This window comes from Dermacentor silvarum, chromosome 8, assembly GCF_013339745.2.
Source record: "Dermacentor silvarum isolate Dsil-2018 chromosome 8, BIME_Dsil_1.4, whole genome shotgun sequence".
Classification (NCBI taxonomy): domain Eukaryota; kingdom Metazoa; phylum Arthropoda; class Arachnida; order Ixodida; family Ixodidae; genus Dermacentor; species Dermacentor silvarum.
The window spans coordinates 121,940,089-121,966,254 of record NC_051161.1 but is presented as its reverse complement, the minus strand read 5'-3'; the positions used below and the strand labels follow the sequence as shown (position 1 = coordinate 121,966,254).

General features: G+C 45.0%; 1 protein-coding gene and 1 non-coding gene across 2 annotated transcripts in view; both read left to right on the top strand.

Annotated features, from left to right (window-relative positions):
- The first annotated feature begins 10,385 nt into the window (after positions 1 to 10,385).
- Positions 10,386 to 10,526, top strand: LOC119462939 (U4 spliceosomal RNA). Its single transcript, XR_005194297.1, has one exon. It is a non-coding gene; the product is annotated as a U4 spliceosomal RNA (small nuclear RNA).
- Positions 10,527 to 14,530: 4,004 nt separating this feature from the next.
- Positions 14,531 to 26,166, top strand: part of LOC125947714 (uncharacterized) — a 24,125-nt gene continuing 12,489 nt past the window's right edge. The window contains exons 1-7 of the mRNA XM_049672961.1: positions 14,531 to 14,687; positions 15,835 to 15,881; positions 21,205 to 21,243; positions 21,775 to 21,813; positions 23,373 to 23,472; positions 25,178 to 25,308; positions 25,436 to 25,483. Coding sequence (XP_049528918.1) covers positions 14,612 to 14,687; positions 15,835 to 15,881; positions 21,205 to 21,243; positions 21,775 to 21,813; positions 23,373 to 23,472; positions 25,178 to 25,308; positions 25,436 to 25,483 — 480 coding nt within the window. The 5' untranslated portion in view covers positions 14,531 to 14,611. The remainder of the gene's footprint in view (positions 14,688 to 15,834; positions 15,882 to 21,204; positions 21,244 to 21,774; positions 21,814 to 23,372; positions 23,473 to 25,177; positions 25,309 to 25,435; positions 25,484 to 26,166) is intronic.

Genomic DNA, 26,166 nt, shown 5'->3' with positions numbered 1-26,166 from the left:
TGATTTACTCTTTCCCTTCTTTTTCAGGGTCCAAGTTACGCACTCTGGGATTATGGCGAAAATGTAAACAGGGAGAACATCCAGGATGTGTGAAACCTCCCTGAAGTCCGTGCGCAGAGGACACGTGCAACGTGAAAAAGCGCAAGAATGTATTTTGCCCACTGAGCTGTCATACGGGCTGCGAGTGTAACAAAGGCCTGTATCGTCGCCTGTCAGACCGGAAGTGTGTTCCCCAAAGTGAATGCAACGCATAGACTCGCCAACGATGACGTCATGTGAATACGGCCCTGTAATAAACGACAGAAGCTGAATTTTCCCGATTTCCCCCGATGCCTCCTCATGTCATCTCTCACGATTCCATGGCCACGTTCTCGAAGAAGGCTAAATCACGTCGAAGGGACAATTTCTCTCTCACCTGACCGTTCTAAAAAACGGAAAAATTATCAAAAATAAAACATGTTCCTCATTATTTCTTTGATAAAAAAAAACTCCGGTAAGAGTTACAGTGTGAGTATTTGTACTGATTACACTCCTCTCCGTCGAAGTTTAGCGACCACGCATCAACCCAAGTCTTGCAGAAAATGCGAAGCGAGCTGGTACTCAGGCTCATGTCACAGGGAGAGAAATGAAATCATGGAGCGAGGATGACGTCATGTATAAACATTGCCGCATGATGTGCTTGATTTACTTTGTCATGTTTTGCGTCATGACAAAGTAAATCAAGACCTCATGACTTCTCGCGTCATGTTTGCAAGCGCGAGCTGCTGCATAACCTGCGCACATCGATTTGACCAGTGTTTCACAGCGTAAGCTGTTATGGGTTCATTCTAATAGCCATTTCGGTTGACTATGGTGTCCGCCGGTGTCCGTGGCAGCTATCGCCGGGAATGAGAGAGAGAGAGAGAGAGAGAGAGAGAGAGAAACTGTTTCCGCTGTGATCGAGCATGCCCACTGCGCGGAAGTCAGCTACTGTACCACTGAGTCACGCCAGCACTTTTTTTTTAATTTTTTTACATGGGAGCAGAATCTTCAGCAAAACAAGAAAAACAAAGCACTACAGAAATTTAAGGTGACTGAAAACACATTCAGAAGTAAGTCAGACAAGCACGCGCAAGCGTTCAACACAGGCATCCAGTCCGGCGCTGTTTCCTGTGCAGCGTACACACTACAAACGTAGGCAGCAGATTCCGGAAAAAAAAAAGAACGACCGAGTGCTTCGCATTGGTTGAGCGTGCCTTTCACACATTCTACTGTTCCAAAGGCCATGTAGGACAAGTATCATGAACAAGTCATTTGGTGGGTCACAGGGATCTTTAAAAGGTAGGAAAAGAATTGTGTATGGTGTGATAATAAATATTTTTTTCAGTGTTATTTGGAGAATGTCCCAGAGGAACACGCCATCTTTCAATCTACAAAATAGTGATAAATCGTGTCAGCATGTGCACAAACGGCCGTTTGTCGACCACGGCACGAAACAGCCCTTTTTTCTAACCAGGTTGTGTCAGGAAGGCTTGCCGAATGTAATCTAAAGAAAGAATTTTGATCCCTGGAGGAATGATCATTCGACGGAGATGCTTAAGTACATCTAGGTAATAACATTCCAAATAAGGCCGCGATAATGGGGAACAGGAAACAATGCGTCTGTGAGTGCGGAAGAAATTTCTTTGCGGGAGGCAGTGAAAATATAATTCAGGCTAAAGCCTGCTCTATCAAGGGCAAACAGTACTTATTTGAAAAAAACAGTGATGTAACTAAATTGCAGAAATTTGCAGAGGAAGATCAACCAAGACAAATATCCACGTCGCGCGGTCTGTGCTAGAGTGTGTAGCAGAAAGTGCAGGTCAGGCCGCAATAGTTCAGGTTGATTTGGTAAAAGCATTTGATAAAGTTAATCACTACTTCTTGCTTGGTGTGTTAGAGCATAGAAACATTTCGTCTTTTCTTTTTAAAGAGATCGCCATCTGTTTCGCTAATGGCAGAACAAGGCTAATAATTAATAGTTGTCTATCCGAATCTATCCACCTCAGGGCATCGATAGCGGCCCAAGATGTCGAATAGTTTGGTCCACTAGGTTCCGATCCGTCGTGGTCGTCGCACTGCCACCATTCCAGCTTTGTCATCCGACTCCCGTCATGACGTCATCGTCGCGCCATCGCCGTCATACAGTTGTCGTCACCTCACTGTCCTAATGTCGTCGTGTCTACGCTGTTGTCACTACACCATCGTCATAAGTTAAGAATCGATATCGCATTATTGTCTTGCCATTGTCTTTATACCATTCCGTCGCTTCGTCGGCATCCTGCAGTCGTTATCAAGCGGCCGTGCTCATGGGTGACGTCGCAAGCGAGCGCCTTAGCGACGTGGGAACGATATCGCAGTGTGTAGCATGTAGCGTGAGGAACGAAATTGTCACAATTGCCACTACACGTGTTAAATAAATGTCACTTCCGGAATAGGGTCTGTCGCCACTTTGCTGGAATGCTATTCGCATTATCGTGTCACTCTACCTTGTATTACTTTCTTACACTTCACTGTGTATCTTTGGATTGTTAACTGCAGGTATTCATTTTATAGTATAGTTATCGGTATTTATTAGCCTTTCCTTCTTCAATACTTCATTGCAAGTTCGGAGAGTACAATAAATAAATAAATAAATAAATAAATAAATAAATAAATAAATAAATAAATAAATAAATAAATAAATAAATAAATAAATAAATAATGTCGCAGTTTCGCCCGAAAGGCGAAGCATCAATTGCGATAGCAAATTAGTAGACAGCTATTCGGAGTAGGGATAGTAGTTTTATCGGCTGCATAAACTTGGACACATTCGCTTACTAAATGAATTAACAAGGGTGGTGTCAGCGCGCACAAGCAAACATAATAGATCACGCTCAATGACCGCGGACGACTGTCAAAATGCTGGCAGCAAGCGCAGCCTCCGTAGCGAGCGAAGGTTCGTGTGGTCTATCGCTTCAACGGAAAATGAGCGGCGAATGCACAGCGCATACAAAGGATCAGCGCCTGTGTGGAGATTGCTTTCAAGAGACGGTGCGGGCGACCGCCATAGCCGGGCAAAGTACAAACGAAGTTGTTGGCAGAGTTGAAGCTGCCCCCTCCCTCCCGCGCTGCCTTCCCGCTTTCTTGCTTTCGCGTGGGAGATTGAGTGGCCAGTTCCCCTTGCGCCCGGTTGCAAGATAAGTATTTGGTGCCGCAGCACAGCGTCGCCCCGCCTCCCTCCCTCCCATACCGCACGGCCTTTCGCGCTACGAAGGTCGCGTTTGCTTTCCGCCGTGCGTTCGCTCTCCGTGATATCGCGCGTCCCCCGCGCGCTTTCAGTCGCGCATACGGCGCGCGGCGACGATTTTATCGCCCTTGGACTTTATACAGAACCTCACGGCGATGGCGACGACGGCGGCAGAAATCCGGTTGAAGTGTCCGTATAATTGCTATCGCAATAATAAATAAAAAAATAAATAAGCGATAGATAGATAAATCGCCTTCGTTCTCGTGACATCAGAGCATCGGCGTATCACAGTGTGCATTCGCACGAAATACTGTTTGCATTTCGGCATAGCTTGTGAACGGTGCAGTGCATAAAAATAAACATCACATGCCATTAAAGTCGGTTGGTACGACAATAAAGACAATATTACGCGTCTAGAAAAAATAATTGTTGCGCTCGTTTGTCTTGCATTGCTCACAAGGAAAATTAGCGCGAGACAAAAGACAACTCACGTTGGAAGCAACGACAAAGAGTATAGCGCTTGTCATTGTCGTTTCTTCCCATGTGAGTTGTCTTTTGTATTGCGCAAATTTTTCTCGTCAGCAACAGTGCACATTGCAATGAGTTTTGTCGCATTTAATTAACCGATTCACGAAGCCTCAAGAGCAACAGCAGCAACATCGGGGCCGGTCAGCGAAGTCCGAGAGTGTTGGCAAAACAATAGTTGGTGCACAGGAAACACTGGGCGTCATCTAAAACACGCAATCTCCAGAGAGAACACAGATTGGATGGGAGTAAAGAAAAGTGAAGCCTACTGTGCTCGCCATGAGCTACCCTTCAGGGTTAAGATAACGGAAGACGTGGACGGGAGAACAGTAGTGAGGGCTGCGACACCTTGTCTCGTCGTGTTCAGCTGAAGCGCGGATAACTCTTATATCAATGACTGACATTGTTCAAGTGATCTGCGTGCGTAACATTTCAGCAGCGACATAATCATGAAAAAGAGTGTACGAGATGCTTCTTTTCGAAGAAAACAACGTCGCAACACAAGAGCGTGTTGTGGCTGAATGGAGTTTCACAAGACATCGGCCCCACCGATGCTCTCCGATCCACTTCATTTCATATTTATATTGTATTATGTATTCTATTATATGCTTTCGTTAGTACACGGACGCCTGAAAAAAAAACAATAATAAAAGAAACACGATTACATCGAAAAAGCAAGGGGCAGAAGGAAACCGGAGCAAATTATTTCTCGCGTTTTATATTCGGGACACAATTCGTGACTCGGGACGTTCTTGCTGCAACCATACCCCCTTTTAAAACTGAGGCTGGCGTGGGGCGTCGTCATTTGCTTGCTGCACTGTTTGCGAATAGGCACAACATAACGCGGAATGGGTCTCGCACAGTGCTCGACGAAGAAGCGAGCATTCGAGTGCCGTTGCGTGCAAAGATCCGCGATTGTGTACTGAGCCCTTTAGGTAGGAGATTACATTCCTTGCATGTGACGCCGCATAGAAAGCGTTTGCTTGGTCGAAAATAAAAGCAGTAAAAAAGTATATCTGGCCCCGATATGCTGCTTTCTGGGCTGAGGTCATCAGCTGACTGCAGTATCCTAGCATGAAATTTTTTTTACGTCTCGAAACTATCCAGATGTGGTATAGAAAAAGCCAGAGCGCGAAGAGGCCGTTAAAGAAACGCAGCTAAACCGTCTTCCACAGGCATTCGTTGTACTGCGAGCAGCAAAGATGCACTTCCGGAACTCAGGCACACTCAAAGCTTTTGCGTTCGTCTTTGGAGTGTATATAAAAGTACAAGTCGCGTTCAAACAGCGAGTAGGCTTCTCGCACGCATTTAGAATGGGTACTGTACGCCACCTATAGTTCTGTTAGCGTAAATAGTCGGAGTCGCGGAAGTTCACTTCCCTCAACGTGAACTTAATTTTGGTCGATGAAGTTCTCGATGTGGAAGGCATTGTAGTTTTGCATATACACTGTCGTTTATTAGTGCGATTAGTATTCTTTCGGAAATTTACCAACTTTGCAGTGTGTTTGTATCCAGGCCTCTTTCACGCCGCAACTTGGACCACTGCAGATTTTTGCAATCGGTATGCGCCACTCCTGAAAAATATGTAAAATTTCTCCGGTGTGGAGCGGAATGAAACCTGCGTCACACGGGCTGCTGGACACGTCTCATACATGACGCATTTCGACGGTGGCAATAGTTAGCGTCGCTACACTGCCTCAGTGCTAATCGCATTAACTTCGACGTTCACCGTGAGGACAGGTACACGATAGAACGCTACGACGTACAACGCTTCTCTCTCAGGACAACTTTAAACGAACTGGACTCGAGGCCGTTTTCTGAGTTAAAGATACTCGTACCGCGGCTACAACCGTCACTGGCACAATAAAGCGATTCGTGCACTAGTACGCTACTTGAAGTGCACCGGTTTAAAAGACCGCTTATAGCGTCCCTGTGCATCGTCCCACGTGTACTCAGTGCCCACTCTCTTCCTCTTTTCCTCTTTCTATTCCCCCTTTTCCTTACCCCCAGTGTAGGGTAGCAAACCGGACGCACCTCTGGTTGACCTCCTTCCCTTTCCTCTCCTTGCTCTCTCTCTCTCTCTCTTTCACCCTGAGTGGGGTTCTGCAAGAATTTCGTTTTATTGCGCTCATGGGCAAGAAACAGCGTCGGACTGGATGCCTTTATTAGACGGTTGCGCGTGCTTGCCTGACTTACTTTTGAATGTGTTTTCAGTTACCTTTAATTTCTGTAGTGCTTTGTTTTTCTTGTTTTGCTGAAGGTTATGCTCCCATGTAATAAAGAAGAAAAAAAAAGCACTGGTGTGACTCAGTGGTAGAGTAGCTGACTCCCACGCAGTGGGCCCGTGTTCGAGCACAGCGGCAACTGTTTGTTTGTTCTTTATTGCGATAGCAATTATATGGACACTTTAAGCGGATTTCTGCCGTTGTTGTCGCCGTGAGGTTCAGTATACAGTAAAGGGCGATAAAATCGTTGCCGCGCGCCGTAATTTAGGTGCGAGTGAAAGCGCGAGAGGGACGCGTGCTTTCACGGAGAGGGAACGCCCGGCGGAGAGCAAACGCGACATCTTTCGCCGTGCGAAGGGCCGTGGGGGGATGGGAGGGAGGGAGGGGAGGCGACGTTTAGCTGCGGCACCAAATGCGTATTTTGCTAACCGCGCTTGCTCATGCCAGCGTTTTGACAGCGGTTGTGTGCGGTAATCGAGTGTGATCTATTCGTGTTTGCTTGTGCGCGCAGACATAACGCTTGTTAATTCAGTTAGTAGGCGAACGTGTCGAAGTTCATGCAGCCCATAAAACTACTATCCCTACTCCGTATAGCTCTCTACTAATTTGCTATCGCAATCGATGCTTCGCCTTTCGGGCGAAACTGCGCCTTTTTTGCTGGTTACAGTTACACAAACAAGAGTGTATAAGGTTCGGTGGCAGACGCCTATTTGTCTACTTTTCTTCTGACTTTATACCGCCGAAATGGGCGTACCTCACCAGCCCCGTTTAAGTTTCAGTATTACATCACAGGGATGCAGCAGTGACGTAACGATAGACTTGATCAATGACGATGCCGATGGCTGGCATCAGGTAGAGAGAGTGATGTCAGAAAAGACAAATGATGAACAAAGCGAATTATATAAATCTCGCAGGTTGCCCGATTCCACCGTGAGCGGTTGTGCATTTAAGCGGCCTATCGCACTAAGCGAGATTTTTTCCCCTTTTGTAGACAAGGCAAGAGAGCCTCGTATGCTGTAACCGCAGAATAGGCCCGTGGGAGTCGCTCTAGATTGCCTGCCATCACACAATATAGAGACGTGGACAATTAAAAGAAAATTAAGTAACATAAGTAGCCTTTTGTGCGAGGTTTGCCCGGAAATTCAATGCAGTGAACCAGCAAAAAACTTGGAAGACGCTTAAGCGCTTAAGCTTCGCCTTTAAGAGTGAAACGCGATAGGCCTAGCGCTAGCTGATTCCAACTTGAGCCTGCAAATTACCTCATGTCTTCACCCCACCTAACTTTCTTCCGTCCTCGACTGTGCATCCCTTTTGCTTGGTATTCATTCTGTAACTCTAATGGTCCACCGGTTATCTGCCCTACGCATTGCATGGCCTGCCCAGCTCCATTTCATTTTACAGCGCAGCTGTCTATGGTTAGGATCCCGGGATTTCTTCGTGGCGTAACGTCGACAGAAAACAATGGTGGACCGATCCAGGTGGCAGTGCAGGCCAGAGCAATGGCTCATAATCACATAAGGCAGAGGCTACAAGCAGTGACTCATCGCAAGCAAAAAGAGGTTTGTGTGTGAGTTCTCGCGCAACAGAATAATGTGTTTTTCCTAAATTCAAATTACAATCCGACGCTATCATGTCTGTAGGTTGTTTGTAAGCCGTACTTTACGAATTTTCTGACGCATTTTATTTTGAGAAATTCAATTATTCAGTAACGCCTATGCGCCACTCGGAGGGCCTGCGTGGTTCGGGATGATTTTTAAATGCGAAGTATTTTTTGGTGAACATTTGCTACTTTGACAGTATCTATCTATCTATCTATCTATCTATCTATCTATCTATCTATCTATCTATCTATCTATCTATCTATCTATCTATCTATCTATCTATCTATCTATCTATCTATCTATCTATCTATCTATCTATCTATCTATCTATCCGCCTACGTCTTTGTGCTCTCATGGTCGTTTCGATAACTTGGTATGTACCAAAATTGGCATACTATGAGAAGAGTATAGGACGAACATAAATGATATGTCATGAATGATCATGACATGCGTGTCATGTGGGTTATGAAACAGCCGCCTACGTCTTGGGGCTCTCATGGTCGTTTCGTTAATTTGGTATGTACCAAAATTGGCATAGTATGACAGGTGAGCATGACGAACATAAGTGATAGGTGACATAAATGTCATGACATTCGTGTCATGTAGGTCATGACAATGACCCAGCGAGAAAAATTAACACTCACAAACCACCGAAATGGGTTCGCGGACTTGGGTACTAAGTGGAGGAAACACTAAAGGATGGTTGCAGAAGTCATAATCATGGGCATGACTCGACAAAAATGACAAGGACTCAGCGAAAAAAAAATTAATACTCAAAAACCCCTGAAATGGGTTCGGACGTAGGCACTAAGTGAAGGAAACGCTAAAGGATTGTGGTAGAAGTCATAGTCATGACCATGACTCAGCAAAAGTGAGAATGACTCAGCGAAAAAAATTAAAATACTCAAAAACCACGGGAATGGGTTCGGACATGGGCACTAAGTGAAGAGAATACTAAATGATGATGGTAGAAGTCATAGTCATGACCATCACTGAGCAAAAATCACAATGAAGCAGCGAAAAAGATTAACACTCAAAAACAACTGAAATGGGTTCGGACGTGGGTACTAAGTGAAGGAAACACTAAAAGATAGTGGTAGAAGTCAGGCATGATCATGACTGAGAAAAAATGACAATGACTCAGCGAAAAAGGATTACCACTCAAAAACCACTGAAATGGGTTCGGACGTGGGTACTATGTGACGGAAACACTAAAGGATGATGGTAGAAGTCATAATCATGGGCATGAATCAGCAAAATGAGAATGACTCAGCGAATAAAGATTAACACTCAAAAACCAATAGAATGGGTTTGGATGTGGTACTAAGGGAAAGAAAAGGCTAAAGGTCGAAGTCATATTCATGAGCATGACTAAGGCTTTCGCCTTAAGGTCTCTTAGGTGTAGCTAAAAGGACTCATGAGGACTCATGACATGAATGTCATGACATGCATGTCATGTAGGTCATGAAAGAGCCGCCTACATCTTGGTGCTCTCTCATGGTCGTTTATTTAACTTGGTGGGCTCCCTAGACACTTTTTCGCATAACATTGATTTTTTAAATGCGACGCATTTCTTGGCAAGCATTTGCCACTTCGAAAGTATCGATCTATGCGCCTACGTGTTGGTGCTCTCATGGTCGTTTTGTTAACTTAGTAGGTACCAAAAGTGGCATAGAATCACAAGAGTGTACAACGAACACAAATGATAGGTCATGACATGAATATCGTGATATGTGTGTCATTTAGGTCCTGAAACAGCCCCCTACGTCTTGGTGCTCTCATGGTCGTTTCGTTAATTTGGTATGTAACTAGAATGGGTTCGGACATGGTTAGTAAGTGCAGGAAACACTAAACGTCATAGTCATGAGCATGACTCAGCAAAAATGACAGTGACTCAGCGAAAAATGATTAACACTCAAAAACTCCTGGAATGGGTCCAGACGTGGGCACTAAGTGACAGCAACACTAAAAGATGATTGTAGAAGTCATAGTCATGAGCATGACTCTGCAAGAATGAGAATGGCTCAGTGAAAAAAAGACTAGCACTCGAAAACCCCTGAAACGGGTTGGGACATAAATAATAGGTCATGACATGAACGTCATCATATGTGTCTCATGTAGGTCATGAAACAGCCGCCTTCGTCTTGGTGCTCTCGCGGTCGTTTCGTTAACTTGGTAGGCTCTCCGCTCACTGCTTCGCATAACATCGATTCCCACAGGGCGTGGGATCTGCCGGCTTTTTATTTTTTACTGCCACACACGATTGCGTACTAATATACATCTTAAAAATGTTTCTTCTCAAGTTTTTATCACAGAACTACAAGTGCTATCGAATGCTGTGCGCTTTCCGCGGCCGCCTATGCTGGGGACGCGCCCTCTTTTGCCTCTACCAATATGGCCGCTGCGACTTCACTCGCTCTCGTAGGCGTCTGCACGGACTGCGACTTCAGATGTTTTATATAACCTCCTCGCGAGCGAAACAGTCGGAACCAGTGGTCGTAACCAAGAAGGTTAGGAAAGATCGCGTGGATGACGTTTAGCTTCAACAGTCTTACATAGTAAAACACAAGCGAAAGAAAAAAAGAAAGCTATAATTCCGAAAACTGCTTGCAATATGAACAAATTAAATCAGAGGTATTTTTGAGAAAACGCAGAAATGTTTAATTGTGATGCAATAATTCCCAATTCCCTAGTGTTACATCTGCTGGAGCTTCTAGCATGTTAGTGATGGCTTGTGAAAGTAGGGACAAAAGGAATGCGGACCTTGACAAAATGTTTTCCGTGAGTAGCTTTGCGGAGAGGCAGTGTCGCATCCAATGAAGTTTTTACTGAGGAGCGACTATTGCTAGTTGAAAACTTTTCCCAATACACCGCCTGGACGACGTGCAACACCATCCGCCGTGGCAATTTTGGGAGGCCCTGACGGGCCTAAAAGCTGAATAGAAAAATGGAAGTGATTGTATTTAATTTCATTTCATTCGTCTAGCTGTTTTCGCGTGAAGAATACAGAACTGACGGAAGCCTCAGGTTATGAAAAAAATTTGGAGGAAACTTAAGCTTCGCCTTTAAGAGTGAAGCACGATAGCATTCAAAGATCCCTGACGGTTTGTCAGGCTTCCCGGCAACTACTGCTTTCTTTTTTCTCACCTTCGCCTTGGCGCGCCGCTCCTACATGCAACGCCCTACGCTGCCGTAGGGAGCCTACGCTGCCGAGGAGGCGATTTTTGCTTAGTCATGCTCATGACTGTGACTTGCAGTGCCATCCTTTAGTGTTTATTGAATGTTTTTTGAGTGTTAATGTTTTTCGCTTAGTCATTGTCATGTTTGCTCAGTCATGGTCATGACTATGACTTGTACCATCATCCTTTAGTGTTTCCCTCACTTAGTACCCACGTTGGAACCCAATTCACTGGCTTTTGAGTGTTAATCATTTTTTCGCTGAGTTATTGACGTTTCTGCTGAGTCATGCTCATGTCTATGACTTCTACCACGATTCCTTAGTGTTTCCTCCCCTCAGTACCCACGTCCGAACCTATTTCAGTGGTTTTTACTGTTAATGTCTTTCTCCGAGTCAGTATCATGACCCACGTGACACGCATGTGATAGCATTTATGTCACGACCTATCACTCATGTTCGCCATACAGTCCTGTCATACCATGCCAATTTTGGTACCTACCAAGTTATCAAAAGGACCCTGAGAGCACAAAGACGTAGGCGGCTGTTTCATGACCTACATGACACGCATGTCATGACATTCATGTCATGACATATTTATGTTCGTCATATACTCTTTTCATGGTTTGCCACTTTTGGTACATGCCAAGTTAACGAAACGACCATGAGAGCACGAAGGCGTAGGTGGCTAGATAGATAGATAGATAGATAGACAGATAATAACTGTCAAAGTAGCAAATGTTCGCCAATAAATGCTTCGCATTTAAAAGTAGGCATCTATCGTCTGGAGCAGCGAAACGGCACGTGAATTCCCATTGGCTGCGACGCCACGTCACGAGCGCGCCTCGACGGAGCAGAGCAGGCGAAAGGGGACACCTGCTGCCGCATTAGCGCGACTGGTCTCGTGTGAGGGGACAGTCGTCGCGCAAGACGTCGGTGGCATGCGGCGTTGGCACTGTAGGCTGTTGCTGATTGCTGTCTCGGGCAGCACGTATACCACTACGGTACATAACTCGCAGCGAAAAACTCGAAGGACCGCTCAGCAGCGTTCAGTCGGGAATGAATGCTTTCGCATTCACAACTGATAAGAAGTACTTAGGTGTGCTCGGATTGTGCACTCATCTCGATCGTTCCTGCAGTTGGCCAAGCTTCTTTTGGGCGTTTTCTGCGTATTTTTACACGTTATTTGGGCCTGAGGCAGGGGGGTGTCTGAAAGGGACTGGACGACATCTAGAGTGCTGCACTTTGTCTTTCTTAAAAGGCGAGTAACGTGTCTGTGCCGCGTGCGACGGTCGTAACTCGTGCTTCATTCTTACCTCGCCTTGTCGTCTCGATCGTAGTGTGCTTTTACCATGATCGAGACCCCCAGGCCAACCCCAGAAATTCAGGAATTCAGAAAAAAATATAACTGAACGTAAATCCAACGAAAATAGGGATTCGACTGCAAAAAGGACGTGCAGCACCGCCGAGATGTTGCACATTCGGAATATTCGCATTATCACATCGAAGGAATTTCATCTCACGGCACCGCGACCTAAGTACACATGTCGAAGGCATGCCGAAGTCGACCGGCGCCTGAACTTGTTCGTTGTTCAGCCCCCCCTCCCCCCCCCCTCTTTGTTAAGCCCCGCCCCCCTCCTCCGAACAAGTCACGGTAAACAAATGAAACTAAATCCTGGGGTTTTACACGCCGAAACCACTATCTGATAATGGGGCACGCCGTAATGGGAGACTCCTGATTAATTTTGACCACTATGGGTTCTTTAACGTGCACCCAATGCACTGTACACGGTCGTTTTTTTTTGCACTTCGCCCTCCATCGAAATGCGGTCGCCGCGACCGGGATCGGGTCATTTGGCTTAGCAGCTCAATGCCAAAGTCACTATGCCCTCACGGTGGGTAAAAAGCAACTTTCATTCGCCGCGTTTCCGACATTGCCCTCAAGGCCAAATGCCTAAAAACAATGAGCACATAGAAAATCCTGCAACACGCAAACTGAGGCAGTGGCAGTAATTGCGTTTTGAACCTGTACAAGAGCCTTATGCGACCGCGTTTCGAGCCACACTAACCACAGAAGGCAGCTCGAGACGTCCTCGTAATCAACTTGCGCGTTCCGGCAGCGTGTCACATGCCCATTAACGCATTGAAATATACTCACGGCATTAATGGATTCTGTAAACCGGACGTTCGGTAAGTCTTGCAGTGTGGCTGGATTTTTGAACGCTTTAGACTACCCAAGTTTACTCACTTGCTGGCACATTATTTTACTGGCTAAAAGCGAAAGAGTCATCGTAAATTGGCGAGCTAACACGTGACGCACATGTCCCCGTAACCAGCTGAACAGGAACGTTGTGAGCAGCGTCGCAGCAGCGGCCCTGGTTGAAACTTTCCTCTATTGTTTTCATTTTCGCATGCGGCCCCGCAATTGTCAAGTGACTAATCGAAAGGTGCAGTTGACAGCAACAGATGTGTTTTGTAACCGGTGCTTAATCGCATAATCTGTGTATTCTTGAAGTGCTAAGCTGTCGGGCAGAGATTTGGAAGTATCAAAAAGAAACTAGAAAGTAAGACAAGGACTGCGCAATGAGCGATGGAAGCGAAAACGAGAGGCATCACATTGATTGCGGTATGGATTATTGATAGCATACCGGGGTCGCGGATATCCTACTTGAGTTTAGGGGTTGGAAGGGCAGTTCAAGTTTCACATTTACATTTAAGCTTCCCACTCGCAACGGTTTATAATAGCTCTACGTGTTTTGATTGGCTACGTTACCTTATAAAGAAACTGACCGGGATACATGCTCTGCGTATCAATAGTAAATGAGCAGATAGCCACAGGGGCTGCGGCCAAACGCGAAACATGCTGAAAGAAGAGCAACGTTTTGATTTGATTTGTGCAAGCTAATGTGCGCGGTAATGTCTGCTATATTATCTAGCACCGTATGTCCCTTTGCTCGCGCTGCTGTGTACGTTGTTAGCTCAGCGAAAGATAACCCCACACTCCCATCGATCGGACAATCTGCGAAATCACGTGGCCTCGGGTTTACAGTGCGCTGTGCGTAAGCCTTAACTAGTTTGTTGAAGATAAAAGCGACAACTGCAAAAAATGTAAAATGAAACGAAACGGACGAGAAAGTGCAACCGCTGGGGCGTTTTTAAACGGTTGGAAATATAGTAAGCATACATACGAGGTCAGGTTTGTTGAATAAAAGAAAGAAAAAGAAAAAAAAAACTCGCAGGATGTCAGCATGTTGGAGCTGCACAAGCGAATCTATGGTACACACATGCCCCTGAATGCACGCGTGCAACAGCATACACACACACACCTTAGCTCAGCAGTTTGGAAGCGCTACTGCTATTGTATAATTCCCCCCGTTTTCTGCCACTTTTTATTTATTTACTTTCGTTGCTACGGAAAGCACGTCACTGGACGACGCTATGAACACCAATTTCTTATTACCGTCCCACTGATATGTCCTTCTTTTATTTTTCGTTTTTTATCACTTCGTTTGCGTCATCATCGCGATGAAAAGCAACTTAACTACGGAGCCCGACAGGCGGATTTCGAAGGGAAGCAGCTGTAAGGATTGAACGTAGTGCCCGCTGCCTGTTCCGTTTGCACGTGACGTCAAGCTACTTCTCTTCCTTGTAAGTCGTAAATTCTAGCTTTAATGAGAGAATCCAGGAGCCGATGGTGGGAGAACAGGGTATAAAAGGAACGAATATTCAAGGGCTGAAACACACCATCGACCACTCACCTGACGAATACTGTGTTCCTGCGTTATCAGCGTCCGCTGTAGAGAGAGAGAGAGAGAGAGAGGGAAAAAGAAATCCAAGCATGGGCTTCAAGTGCTTCTTCGGTGCTTTGCTTCTGGTTGCGGGGACGACTAGCGGAGCCTCAGCTTCAACGGCTAGTAAGTAGGTTGTTCAGGCCGAAAGATAAGCGAAAATTCGGCGAAAATTCGGCGAAATGCGGTAATATTTCTACATGCAGTGCAAAGACCGTGGAGACCGTCAAAATTATGACGACTGGGCAGCATAATGGAATTGCAATAGATTTAAGAAGGCAGTAAAGAAAAAGGTTCAGTAGGTTTAAACAAATATAGTATTTTTTTTTTCAAAATTGTATTTTGGCTATGTTCCCTGTAGTAGGGTGATTAATAGAATATTTTTGATAATCTTCAATAAACACTTCAATTAAATTCAAAAAATTAAAATTTTTTGAATTTAGGTCCAGCGCCGGTACGTCAGTTGGCGTCACGGATTCCAAAGCGGTTGTTTCGTCTTTGAGCTAATGTGGCGCCAGCCAGAAGGTCGCGAAACTGGCGAAGTGCACTCTTTGGCTCTCTTAGAAGATAATGCGGTAAATGTTCGCCGGTATAAGATTAACAAGGTCCGAGCAACACCTTCAGAATTTGTGACGGCACGGCCTGCCTTTGCGGAAGCTAGAAGGGGGCGTCACCATGTCTTTCATGTTCGTTGTCTTTTTTGGCTTACCAATCCTATTGTCGTGGCAAGAGTGACCGTTGTTGGTATTGTAGAGTGGGGGTAATTTAGAGATACAATTCACGTTATATTTCTCCTTAGTATCCCTTCAATATATTCATACGTTTAGAATATAGTAAAGAAGGCGGAATGATTATGTTTATAATAGTTATCTTGATTGTCATTTTCTATGTATTCATTACTTTTCCTAATAATTGAAAAAGCATTTTTAACGAAAAAACGAGATAAATGAAGAAGCACAGGTGCTTTCTGACCTAATCTACAACATCAACCGAGTTGTAACGGAACCGAACAGAACCTGCAACAACGGATAATAATTTTAAAAGCGGCTCTTGGCTTCAGCATTGTCATAAAACATTAGCCATGGTCTTATGACACACAAGGTGCCCTAGCTAAGAGGTGCAGAGAAAATAAGTTACCTCTTAAATTTATAGTTCAGTGCACGTAGAAATGTTAAGCAAGGCCTACCCCACTGAATGGAGGATCTCAATCCTGTCTGAGAAAAAAAATAGGTTGAAAAAATTGGGAACCTGCATTTTCTCTCCACGTTTTCAGCGTCCTGCTCCTACGTCACGCTGAACAACATACTGAACATCGGCACCGTAAGTCGCACGGATTGCTTTTCTTACCGCACAATTTTAGCTTCACTTTGTATCACGGAAACACGACAGGCCAGAGACAGAATTCAGACATATTTGATTAGCGCTAAAAAAGACGTGTGACTAGAACGATAAGCACACAGAATGCGACGCTAGTGACGCTGTGTTTCACGTTCTCGTGCTACTTATCTTTAGCGCTATTTATATATGTCTCAATTCTGGAATAAACACCCACCAGCCAAGTTTTCTCCAGTATTTGTGGAGAAAGCTTTGCGGAGCATTCACGCCATGAACTTAAAATTGTCATTTTGTGCTCCCGCTGCGTTACTGCTCAACCCACTGAACTATAACAGACTGCAATACGAACATACGTTAGTTCGGTGTACTCAGTATTTCAGTGTATAGTCCAACACGTTTACAACAAAGTGTTTCTCGTTGTTCGTTGAGCGTGAACTCGTTTGAAGAGCACCATAAAGAGTGTGTCCATCTATCTCGTATTGACCGAGAGAGAGAAAGCAAAGGAGAGGAAAGCGCGTTGAACTCAAACGCGCAACTCAAACGCGCAACTTCAAACCAAACGCGCAAGAAATCCTTCGTCTACAGCTCTGATGCAGCCAAACTGTGCATGCCTGGTGACTTTAGCCTTGGTAACGACCAAAGACAGCTACGAAATGTTCGAAAAAGTATTATTTAGAATTTAGTTTTTTCTGTCACTTTGTTGAGTGTTGGCGAGCCATTTGCGAGGAAGAGAACTTGATGCGGCGCTCGAACGTTTCCGCTTGTGACAGCAATACCTTCAAAACGCCATATTTTGGGGAAGGTTTAGTAGAGAAAATTAAATAGGTTGGTCTAATTAAAACTCTATTTCATCCCAAATGTAGTCATTCCAGTAATATATATATATATATATATATATATATATATATATATATCTCCAGTACAATATATATATATATATATATATATATATATATATATATATATATATATATATATATATTGTGGGAGATACGGCGGCACTCACTCACATAGTAGGCATCCGTATGACGAAAAATATGTGCCGATCTCGAAGGTAATACAGCCTAACGCAGCATCTCAAAGCGCTGTCACGAGAGAAGAATGCTAGAAACTGGCACGTGACACATCCGCCAGAAGTGCCAAAGAACGACGTTGGCACGAGAAAAGCACGCGCACGATCGTGGCCCAATAGTTAGAGCACTGCGCTGCTGGGCTGGAAGAGAAAGGTTGGATCCCACCATCGGTCACGCATTTCTTAAGGGCATTGCAGGCGGACTTTTCCCACTTTGGCGCTAACAGAATGCTCGAGGTGCGTCGAGCGAGCGCGTTACAGGATGCAACAACTCGCGAGTTTGTACGAGATACGAGGTATAGAGAAGGAGATTTTAATGGAGACAGAGAGGAGGAAATGTCGGCCTGGAGAGCGTACGTGTCTCTAACTTGGTACTCCTTACTGGACCGAGGGGAAATAGAGGGAAATATTGAGCTAGATGGCAGGTGGGTATGATACAGTACAATCTGCTATTATACTATACACGCTATTCGATACGCAGATGTGCACTATAAACGCACTACACGCCTGAGTAATCGTTTCCACGCAAAACGTTTTCGCGCAAACAAATTTCGCGCAGCCTTCACACCACACATGTTCTAAGACGAGTGTTATCCAGAAGAGAAACATCCGGTTTGCTAACCTTCTTTGGGAGAGCGGAAAGCGGAAACAGGAAGACGAAAAGGAATGCAGAGAAAGAAAGCAAATGCGCGAAAGAAAATGCTGGAGCGTCACATTCGTTTACATAAATCATTAGAGTCTAGGGTGGTTGTCAGCGCCGTAATCGCATCATGCTTGGCGTGCTTGTGGGCCTCTGCGTCACGCAGTCCTTTATCTCCGACTACATCTGCCACGGCTACCTCGAGCAAGGACGACTATTTGCCGGCAGTGGCTCGGTGTATGTTAGGCTAAATCTTCTGGGCAACGTCACTTTGATAAATGAGTCTGTTAAAGGTGACCCGTCTACCGCGTGACGGAAGAAGTGGGCCGATTCAGGAGATAGTGAAACAGCAAACTGCTCGGCCAAGTTGTCGATATGCTGCAAAATGTGGCGGCCTAAGATAAACAGTTTTATAGCATTTGAACAACCGAATCACAAAAGCTTCACTTCATATTCCAGCTTGTGTGTTGGATCTGACGTGTCGTACCGATATAAAAATACGTACGTATATCTCAAACTTATGAGCATGCTATCGCATACTTCAAAAATTAGCGATAGCTAATTTCTGCCTTATTTTTTTCTTGCTGTACGTTTCACCACTGGTTGCATGAACTGCGTTGATTTGGCTTGTTTGACAAGTGCGTCTGCCAGAGACGCCGGCCACGCGCGCTCAGCGCGGCTGTAAAACGGCAAAGCAACCAGTAGACGCACCCTAACGCTCCGCTCAAATGGCTTCGTAGCGGACCGTGGGCAGCGTTCTTCGTTCCGCTGCCGATATGAGCGTTGTGCGGACGCGCATTAGCGCTCCCGCTAACGTTCCGCTGAGCGGCTCTGCGCGAATCGTTCGGACACGACGGTCTGAGCGGAGCGGACCGTGAACGCTCTGCTAAAACTGTCTACTAACGCGCACCGACAGTGAACGCTTCGGTGGTCTCAGCACTACGACGCCTCGATGCCAGCATTCGAAGGGACGCTGGCATCAAGAAGCACTACCAACGCCACCTAGGTGGCGTTCACCGTACTCAGCACAGCGGAGCGTGGCCTCCGCAATTAGCTCTGAAAATGTTTCTGAAGTTGATCGCGGAGGCTGCAATTATTGTAGGGCCGCAGTGCACTACCACGAATTTTCTTGTGATATATCATAGAGAGAGAGAGAGAGAGAGAGAGAGAGAGAGAGAGAAAGTCGTAAGGGAAAGGCAGGGACGTTAACCAGGCTGATCCCGGTGGGATAATGTTATCAAAGATTAACGGGGTCCCGCCAGGCATTGTTCTGAGCCCTTTGGTCTGGTGGACCTGGACACTGTGGCAAAACGCAATGAACTTGAACATATTGACTTAGGCATACCAACGAAAAAGACACTGCAGTCAATATAGGAAGATCTGCTGCACTTCTACTACTTCTATTAAGTATATAGACAACTATGGTTTTGGTCTCAACCTGGCCAATATTGCGGACGCTGCAAACACTTAGTTAGCGTGAGCTGTGAGCAAGTTTGATGACACGAGGCACTAGACTAAACTGGCGCTCCTGAATTTGGTTTAATTTATTCCATTCAGAGATTTACATAAGCAAAAACGTATTACGCTCGCTAAAGCCGTGTAGATTTGAGAACGTTCGATGCAGACCACATTTTGCCTATGTAGGCGTGCATCACAGACGTGCTTCTCAGGAGAACTTATTTCCTAGCTAAAAAAAAAGGAAATCCAGGGGAGATTTAGGATTCGCACGCTGAAATTTGCTGTAATCTAAATTTATGGCGGCTAGAAACATAACGAGAGCCTCCACTAGCGCATGAATACACTACGCCTGGTATGGCACTGCATTCGCGCTCTCGGCAAGGTCTTCGTTTTTTTTTTCTTTTTTTGATGACAAATATTTTTTTTTCGTATATCATGCACAGTATTTTTGCAACCGCAGTATAGAGATAGGCGCATGAGATTGAAAAAAAAAAGAAACATCCGGAAGAGAAACATCTGGTTTGCTAACCTTCTTTGGGGTAGGGGGAAGAGGAAAGAGAAAAAGGGAAAGCAAAGTAAAGAAAGAAAGCACGTGCGCGATGGAAAATGCCGGGAGCATCACAGTAGTATAAGTAGGTCATTCTAAACGATATATTGTAACGCGAAGACACAGTTACACAAAAGATGCACTGAGACACGTCACAGGCGCGTGACGTGCGCCTGTGACGTGTGTCTTTGCTGTGCGGACTGCTGTGCGGACTGGGCCTCTTCGATTATCCGTTACTGGCAGTCCCGGACTGCCCGAGACAGTGCTTTCAGCCAATGAGCGTTGCGTATGCAGTCTTTCGGACAGTCCGGGACTGTCAGAGACGGATAATCGAAGAGGCCCACTGTTATGCTGTGCGGACTGTATGAGCTCCTTAGTCGCGTAGTAGTTTCACTCTGACGACATCTGCCATGACTACCTCGAGCAAAGACGGCTGTTCTTTGCCGACAGTGGCTTGGCGTATGTTACGCCTATAACGTATTCAAGGCGTGGCCCACAACCTCAAACGAATCGCAGGCAGATGTGGAGTGGTTGGATTTTCTCCGCCCCCGACAAGCTGTCTAGGTTATGTAGGGCCGTTAACCCACTTTCACTGAAGGGGTGGTGTATTCCCTCCCCCTGTCATTCGGCAAGAGAGAGAGAGTGAAGAGAGAGAGAGGAAAGGCAGGGAGATTAACCAGAGGCGAGTTTATCGGCCGAACAGGGCCGCTGTCTTTATGAGTGGTTAAGGGAACATGCATATTGCGTGTCATCGGCGACATCTGGTCACCTTGGCATTCATTGCCGTGACTGCGGCTTCGTGGCCGAGTTTTAGCGATGCGAGATTGTTGAACGTCACAGGCACCAGCTGACACAAGAAATTATCGAGGCCTTGGAAATGGCCAGGTTGGTGACACGTGTGTTAGCAAGCCTTCGGCTGATCTGTCAAAGAGATTGATTTTTTTTGTTTCTTGACTTTGTTTTGGTTGTGCGCAGGCTTAATACAACTATGTAGTAAGGTTTTTTTTTTGAGACCTTCTACCTTTTATTTTTATATTTGTTGGCCCCTATTTGCCATAGACTGCGCAAGTATATATTTTGCTGTTGCGACGAATAAACGCTAGTTGTGAGTCAGCGCTGTGCCTTTGTCTCTCTTCTTCTGGTCTCTTCATCGTTTCACTCTGTTTTTTAAGTACCAAGTGCGTTACACGGAAGCTTCTGGTTAACGCATCAGAATGGCCGACAGTGCTGCCTGTGATGACTGCGGCAGCGAAGAACTTCGAGGTGTTAGTTTAAAGGCGCCTGCATATCATGGATATCAAAAGATCGTTAACACTAGCGCCTCATCATTTCTATGTGGCAATCTACACATCCGCTACGTGCTTCGAGAGCGAGAGAGAAGGTGGGGGATTAAATATCTTCAAAAGCTGCTTACAAAATCGTATACTGCCATAACCAATGTCGAACATAACAAGAACATTTCCCGTCATTGTATTTTTCGTGATTACCAAAGTCTGCATTGTCAGAACACAAACGAGCACGAATATTCGAGTTGTCACGTGCCATTTAAATTACCTTTTACCTTTTATGAATGATTTTTATTCCTTTGCAGTGTGTTGGCACCAGTCTGGATTCGTGCAGCAATACATCAGTAAGTTTGCCTCGTGCTTCGATAGCACGGAATAAAAGCGCTTTTGAGTAAATACTTCTTTGAGACAGCCAATAATTGCTCTGGCAAAAAAAAGTTTTACAATCTCAGTAGCTGAACTTGGTGGAAACAGATAAAGAAAGAAAAGTAAAGTTCACTTACGATGTTTCAAGTATGGCCTCGCATTGTTTCATTATTCTACCTGTGACTGGCCTAGCTATTCTCGTAATCAGTCGCTACTACAGCGCCAAATTCTTTCTTGTAATATGATCTCGTTACTCTCACGTACTCCAAGTGGTAACTCGAACTGCATGGTGAAACGTTGCCATGAATTCTTAATATTACTAAATATACATATCAAATAGCGACGACTCCTCATGCGATAATCCACGTGAGAACATATTTGTACAATCCATTGCTTAGATCCTTGATGATCCGGGTTACGTAATTCTGATGTTCCTTCTCTGGCGTAGCCAGTTATAATTGCCCGTATTATGCACCAATAAATTGCTTGTGTTTTTCTTTTTCACCTAGGCAAGTAGCCCAGTATCCGGACTTGTCAAGCTGCTCAATGTAGGTTAAACTCTTGTTTATGTAGGTTAAACTTTGTTGAAACGCTGGCATAATAACGGCGATATTGCTTGTAGTCCTTCATTAATTTCAACTTCACCTGCATTTATTGCCTTAATTGCCATTGCATGTATTTAAATCATGCCTGGTAAGTAAATACAAGTTTGTTACGTGTGTTCACCAGCGGTGACAGGTGCTAAGCATACTGTGGACCGGAAATTAAGCGAGCGAACTGAGTGGTGCGAATTCGACATAAGTTCGGTAGAATTACACGGAGACGCGTTTTATTGTGACAGTGTATTACTCAGTTTATATGAAACGGTCAGAAAGTTTGTTCAGCGAGAATTTTTTTTCTGGTGAGGCCGGCAGCAACTTCTGCTTCTGCGGAAGTTGCTGCTCCTAAATTGGTTTACAATATCGAGATGTTCAGAGCTCTTCAAAGGATGACTAACGTTTATCTTTACCTTGTTATTTCTTCATTTCAATTGAACATAACCAATCATTTCCCGTTTACTTTCTCTGGCTTCATTGCCTGCTTTTTCGTATGATTGTGATTGCCATAGAATGAGCCACTTAGATTCTTTTATTCATCTCCCTCTGTACTATGTCCTATTATATTATACTACACTATACTACACTATATTATTCTACACTATAATATACTATACCATACTATACTACACTATACTGTAATACCCACCCACGTGCGTATACTTGTCGCTCTATACTATACTGAATACCTATTGTGAAATTCCTGCTTGAATTGTGAGTCAACACCAAAAAAAAAAAGAAAAAAAAGAGGCATTGTCATTCTTGCCAATTATTTTTGTGAGAATATAATTCCGTCTGAATGCGGCTAACGATTACGAGAATAGTCGAAGTATTTTTGAAAAGGAGCGTTCGAACGGATAACAACATCCTCTATCTGCCATTGCGACCAGCTTACAAGACAGAATGTGATTTAATCATTACACTAGGGGGCTATAAAGGGGAGAACTTTGGACAAATTTGTGTCACTAATTCATTCGCGCTTAGAGCTATACAGAAACACAGTACTTACTACAACTCAAACTTGTAAATTCAGTCTGTTCGGCAATTAAGCGTAAACTAAATGAGCGCAACAGCTGCATCAAACTATTAAACATGCATTGCCAATGAGGTTCACAGACAATGTAGTCTCTCGCTGTATATGCAGAGAACAAAAAACTATTAAAGACCACCTTTTGGCCCTCAACGACTTCATGCAGCGCGCTAAGGGACACTATATTGACTTTCTTCAATGTGATGATTTTCTTTTTCTCTGCGGGGTCACGCTTCCACCTTGAATGACAAATGATCACACGGTTATGCCGCTGTTGTTCCAGAAATTGAGCCACCTGTAACGCTAACTGATGCCCACTGTACTTGTGGACGCTCTCGTGACGTCGTATAGGGGACTCCACTGATTAAGGCCATCTGAGTAATTACGTAGCATCCACTTTTTTTGGAAGCCTGAAACCCAATACTATGTGTCGTATAAAGCACCAGAAGTGACGACAATGACTGCGGACTTTTGTTTTCAGTGCACCATCCAAGGCATCTTCCAGTATGGCTCACCACAGGGAACTCTCGAAGCTCTGGTACCTCTGGTTGTGTTAATCACTAACCGATTGGGACTGCAAGGTCACACAACCACACAACCACAATTCCTCTACTTACTCAGACCGAGCTCTTTTATTTTTATGTGTCCTTGTGGTATTATTTCTCAAAGCGTGGTCTGTAGACTTCCTAGAAGACAAGAAGATTCGCGAGGACTTTTCTTGGGACGCACCATATGAAAGATTGTTCAACTGCATCTGCGCCCGGGAATCCCAGCGATATTTTAGGCTTGCGAAGCTGTGTTGCCTATGTGCTAATGTATAGAAAAAAAAAAGATACAAGCAATAGACAGCGGTTGGAATGTTCAACAGCCGTCGCGGTCGGCAGCAACACCTTGATATCGCTGTCATTTGGGAAATTCCGCTTTGGGGAACCGTGCAAAGAGACTCCATTTCGTTATCTGTCGTGCCCAAAGCAGGCAAGTATTGCGGAATATTTGTTTATATCGCGTGCACGACACTGCTTTGTCACAAGCATTCGATTCGCTGTCGATATGTCGCTGCATTTGGCCCGCTTCTCATTGGGGCTCAATGAGGCAAATTATTGCGGTGTATTTTTCATATCGCGTGCACGACATCGGTATCTCGCAAACTTCCGACCTCTGCCTCATTATTCTAGCTGTTCGCAAACTCCTCGGATATAGAAGATTGGCACTATGACTCAGCTCCATGCACATGGAAGGGGGTCGGATGTTTCGCTCGCATCATGAGCCTGTGCTTTTAGCTATACGCCCTCTAGCCCGCACCAGAAGATGAGTGGCATGTTTACCAAGACTGGCGCAACAGGCACTGACCTTTCAGATGCTTCTGAAGACTGTGAGGAGTCATGCTGGCGCACCACCACTTCGCCTTGTTTATCACCCTCGATACAGTGGCTCAGCGTACTGCCAAGTCTGCAAAACCTGTCCGAGGCGACCTTGGTTCGAATTGCGCTTACATCGCCGCTATACCTTATACCCTGTCCCCCAGTGCAGGGTAGCAAACCGGACGTGCGTGTGGGTAACGTCCCTGCCGTTCCTCTCTCTCTATTTTTCCCATCACCGCTGCTAATCCGAAACTTTAGTTGTGGATGTCTAGATTTAACTCAAAGTTTCCGACATCCATGCGACATCCACCTTTTGTCCCCGCATCACTTCAAAGCATGTATGTTTATTACAAGCGCAGGGATTCGAACTTCCGTCCTTGCTGGTACAGATACGCAGCAATCACTTGGGTACCGGACTACAATAGGCAGCGCGCTTAATTCATCAGCAGCAGCTTGAGCAGCTCGGCGATTATCTCTGCGGTTTGTTCTCGCAGTTGAAGGGGCTAAGGTAAACGCCGCGCACGTGTACCTCGGTGATGCCACTGCAAATGATCGCTTGTTCCGGCTTTTGCGAGTTGTTGCAACAATGGACGCTACGCTTGAACTGCATATTATTATGAACGGAGATGTAATACGAGCCTGCAACATTGCCTCTGTGGTCAGCACAGGGTTTGGTTGCGTTGCGTGATTTGGCATCACAACGCCCTGCTAAACCGCCCTTTTATGGTCGCAACTGCAACCAGTCAACGGCTCAGCCGATACGCGAGTTCAGATTTGCTGCTTTTCTTGAGTGAATTCCGCACATTAAAATGTTTTCTTTTTGTCGCCCTTGTTATATTTTTCGTTGTAGTTGTAAGAACAGAACTTTTCATATTGGCCAGAACAATTCCCCCATGTTCTGTTGTTTTTCATTTGTGACTTCTAGGCGTCAACCTTCCCATCCTGACCGGCATGAATTTGTGTGGATCGATTCCTTGCTCGGATTTCTTCGTGAAGAACGACACGTGCCTGGGCTCAATCGACATTGCGGTGTCTGGTCCTCAAAACATTAGCAGTGTACGTATTATTTACCAAATACACGTTCGTACGCCATGAATTGTGTGCTTATTGTCATGCTAATTACGTTGATATTTAAGTGTTCTTTAAATGTAACGTTGTTTTTTCGTACTGGTTCTTTATCTAGTGCACTGGAGACGTCGCTATGCTGTGCACTGCTGGATCTCCGACTACCGTAAGTTCTTTCTTATTGTTTTACTTCTATTTGAAGTGCAGAATTATTATACATTTAAGAAAAGCTTGAAGATGAACGGCACGAGGTGAGGGAATACAGTCGCCACAAAATTGCTCGAAAAGTGTATCGGAAGTAACGAAATTGTGCGTTATACCCCAAGTTCGTAAAATATAGAGGTTTATTGTAGTCGTAGTAGTAGTAGAAGTAGTTGTAGTAGTGGTGGTAGTAGTAGTAGTCGTAGTAGTAGTAGTAGTAGTAGTAGTTGTAGTAGTGGTGGTAGCAGTAGTAGTAGTAGTTAGAGGAGTAGTAGTAGTAGTAGTAGTAGTAGTAGTAGTAGTAGTAGTAGTAGTAGTAGTAGTAGTAGTAGTAGTAGAAATACTTTTTTAAGGGCGTGTTGACGTTGGTGACCTAAGAAGTTATTTAGCGAGAGAGAGAGAGAAAAAGAGGTTCAATTTTCACGCTCGCGTCCAGCACTCTTCTGTCGTTGGTCAGCTACCAGTCCTCAACCAATTAACACGTCTCTAACTTGTTGAATGAGCATTGCCAGGACATAGCTAGTTGCACAAAGAGGCGGAGCGAGCTAGTACGTCCATGGTCGTGGATAGAAGTCGGGGGGAACGGTGGAGAACGCTGACTGCTTTGTGGGTTGAATGTGAGAGCATTGCCTTAGGCAATCATGTATT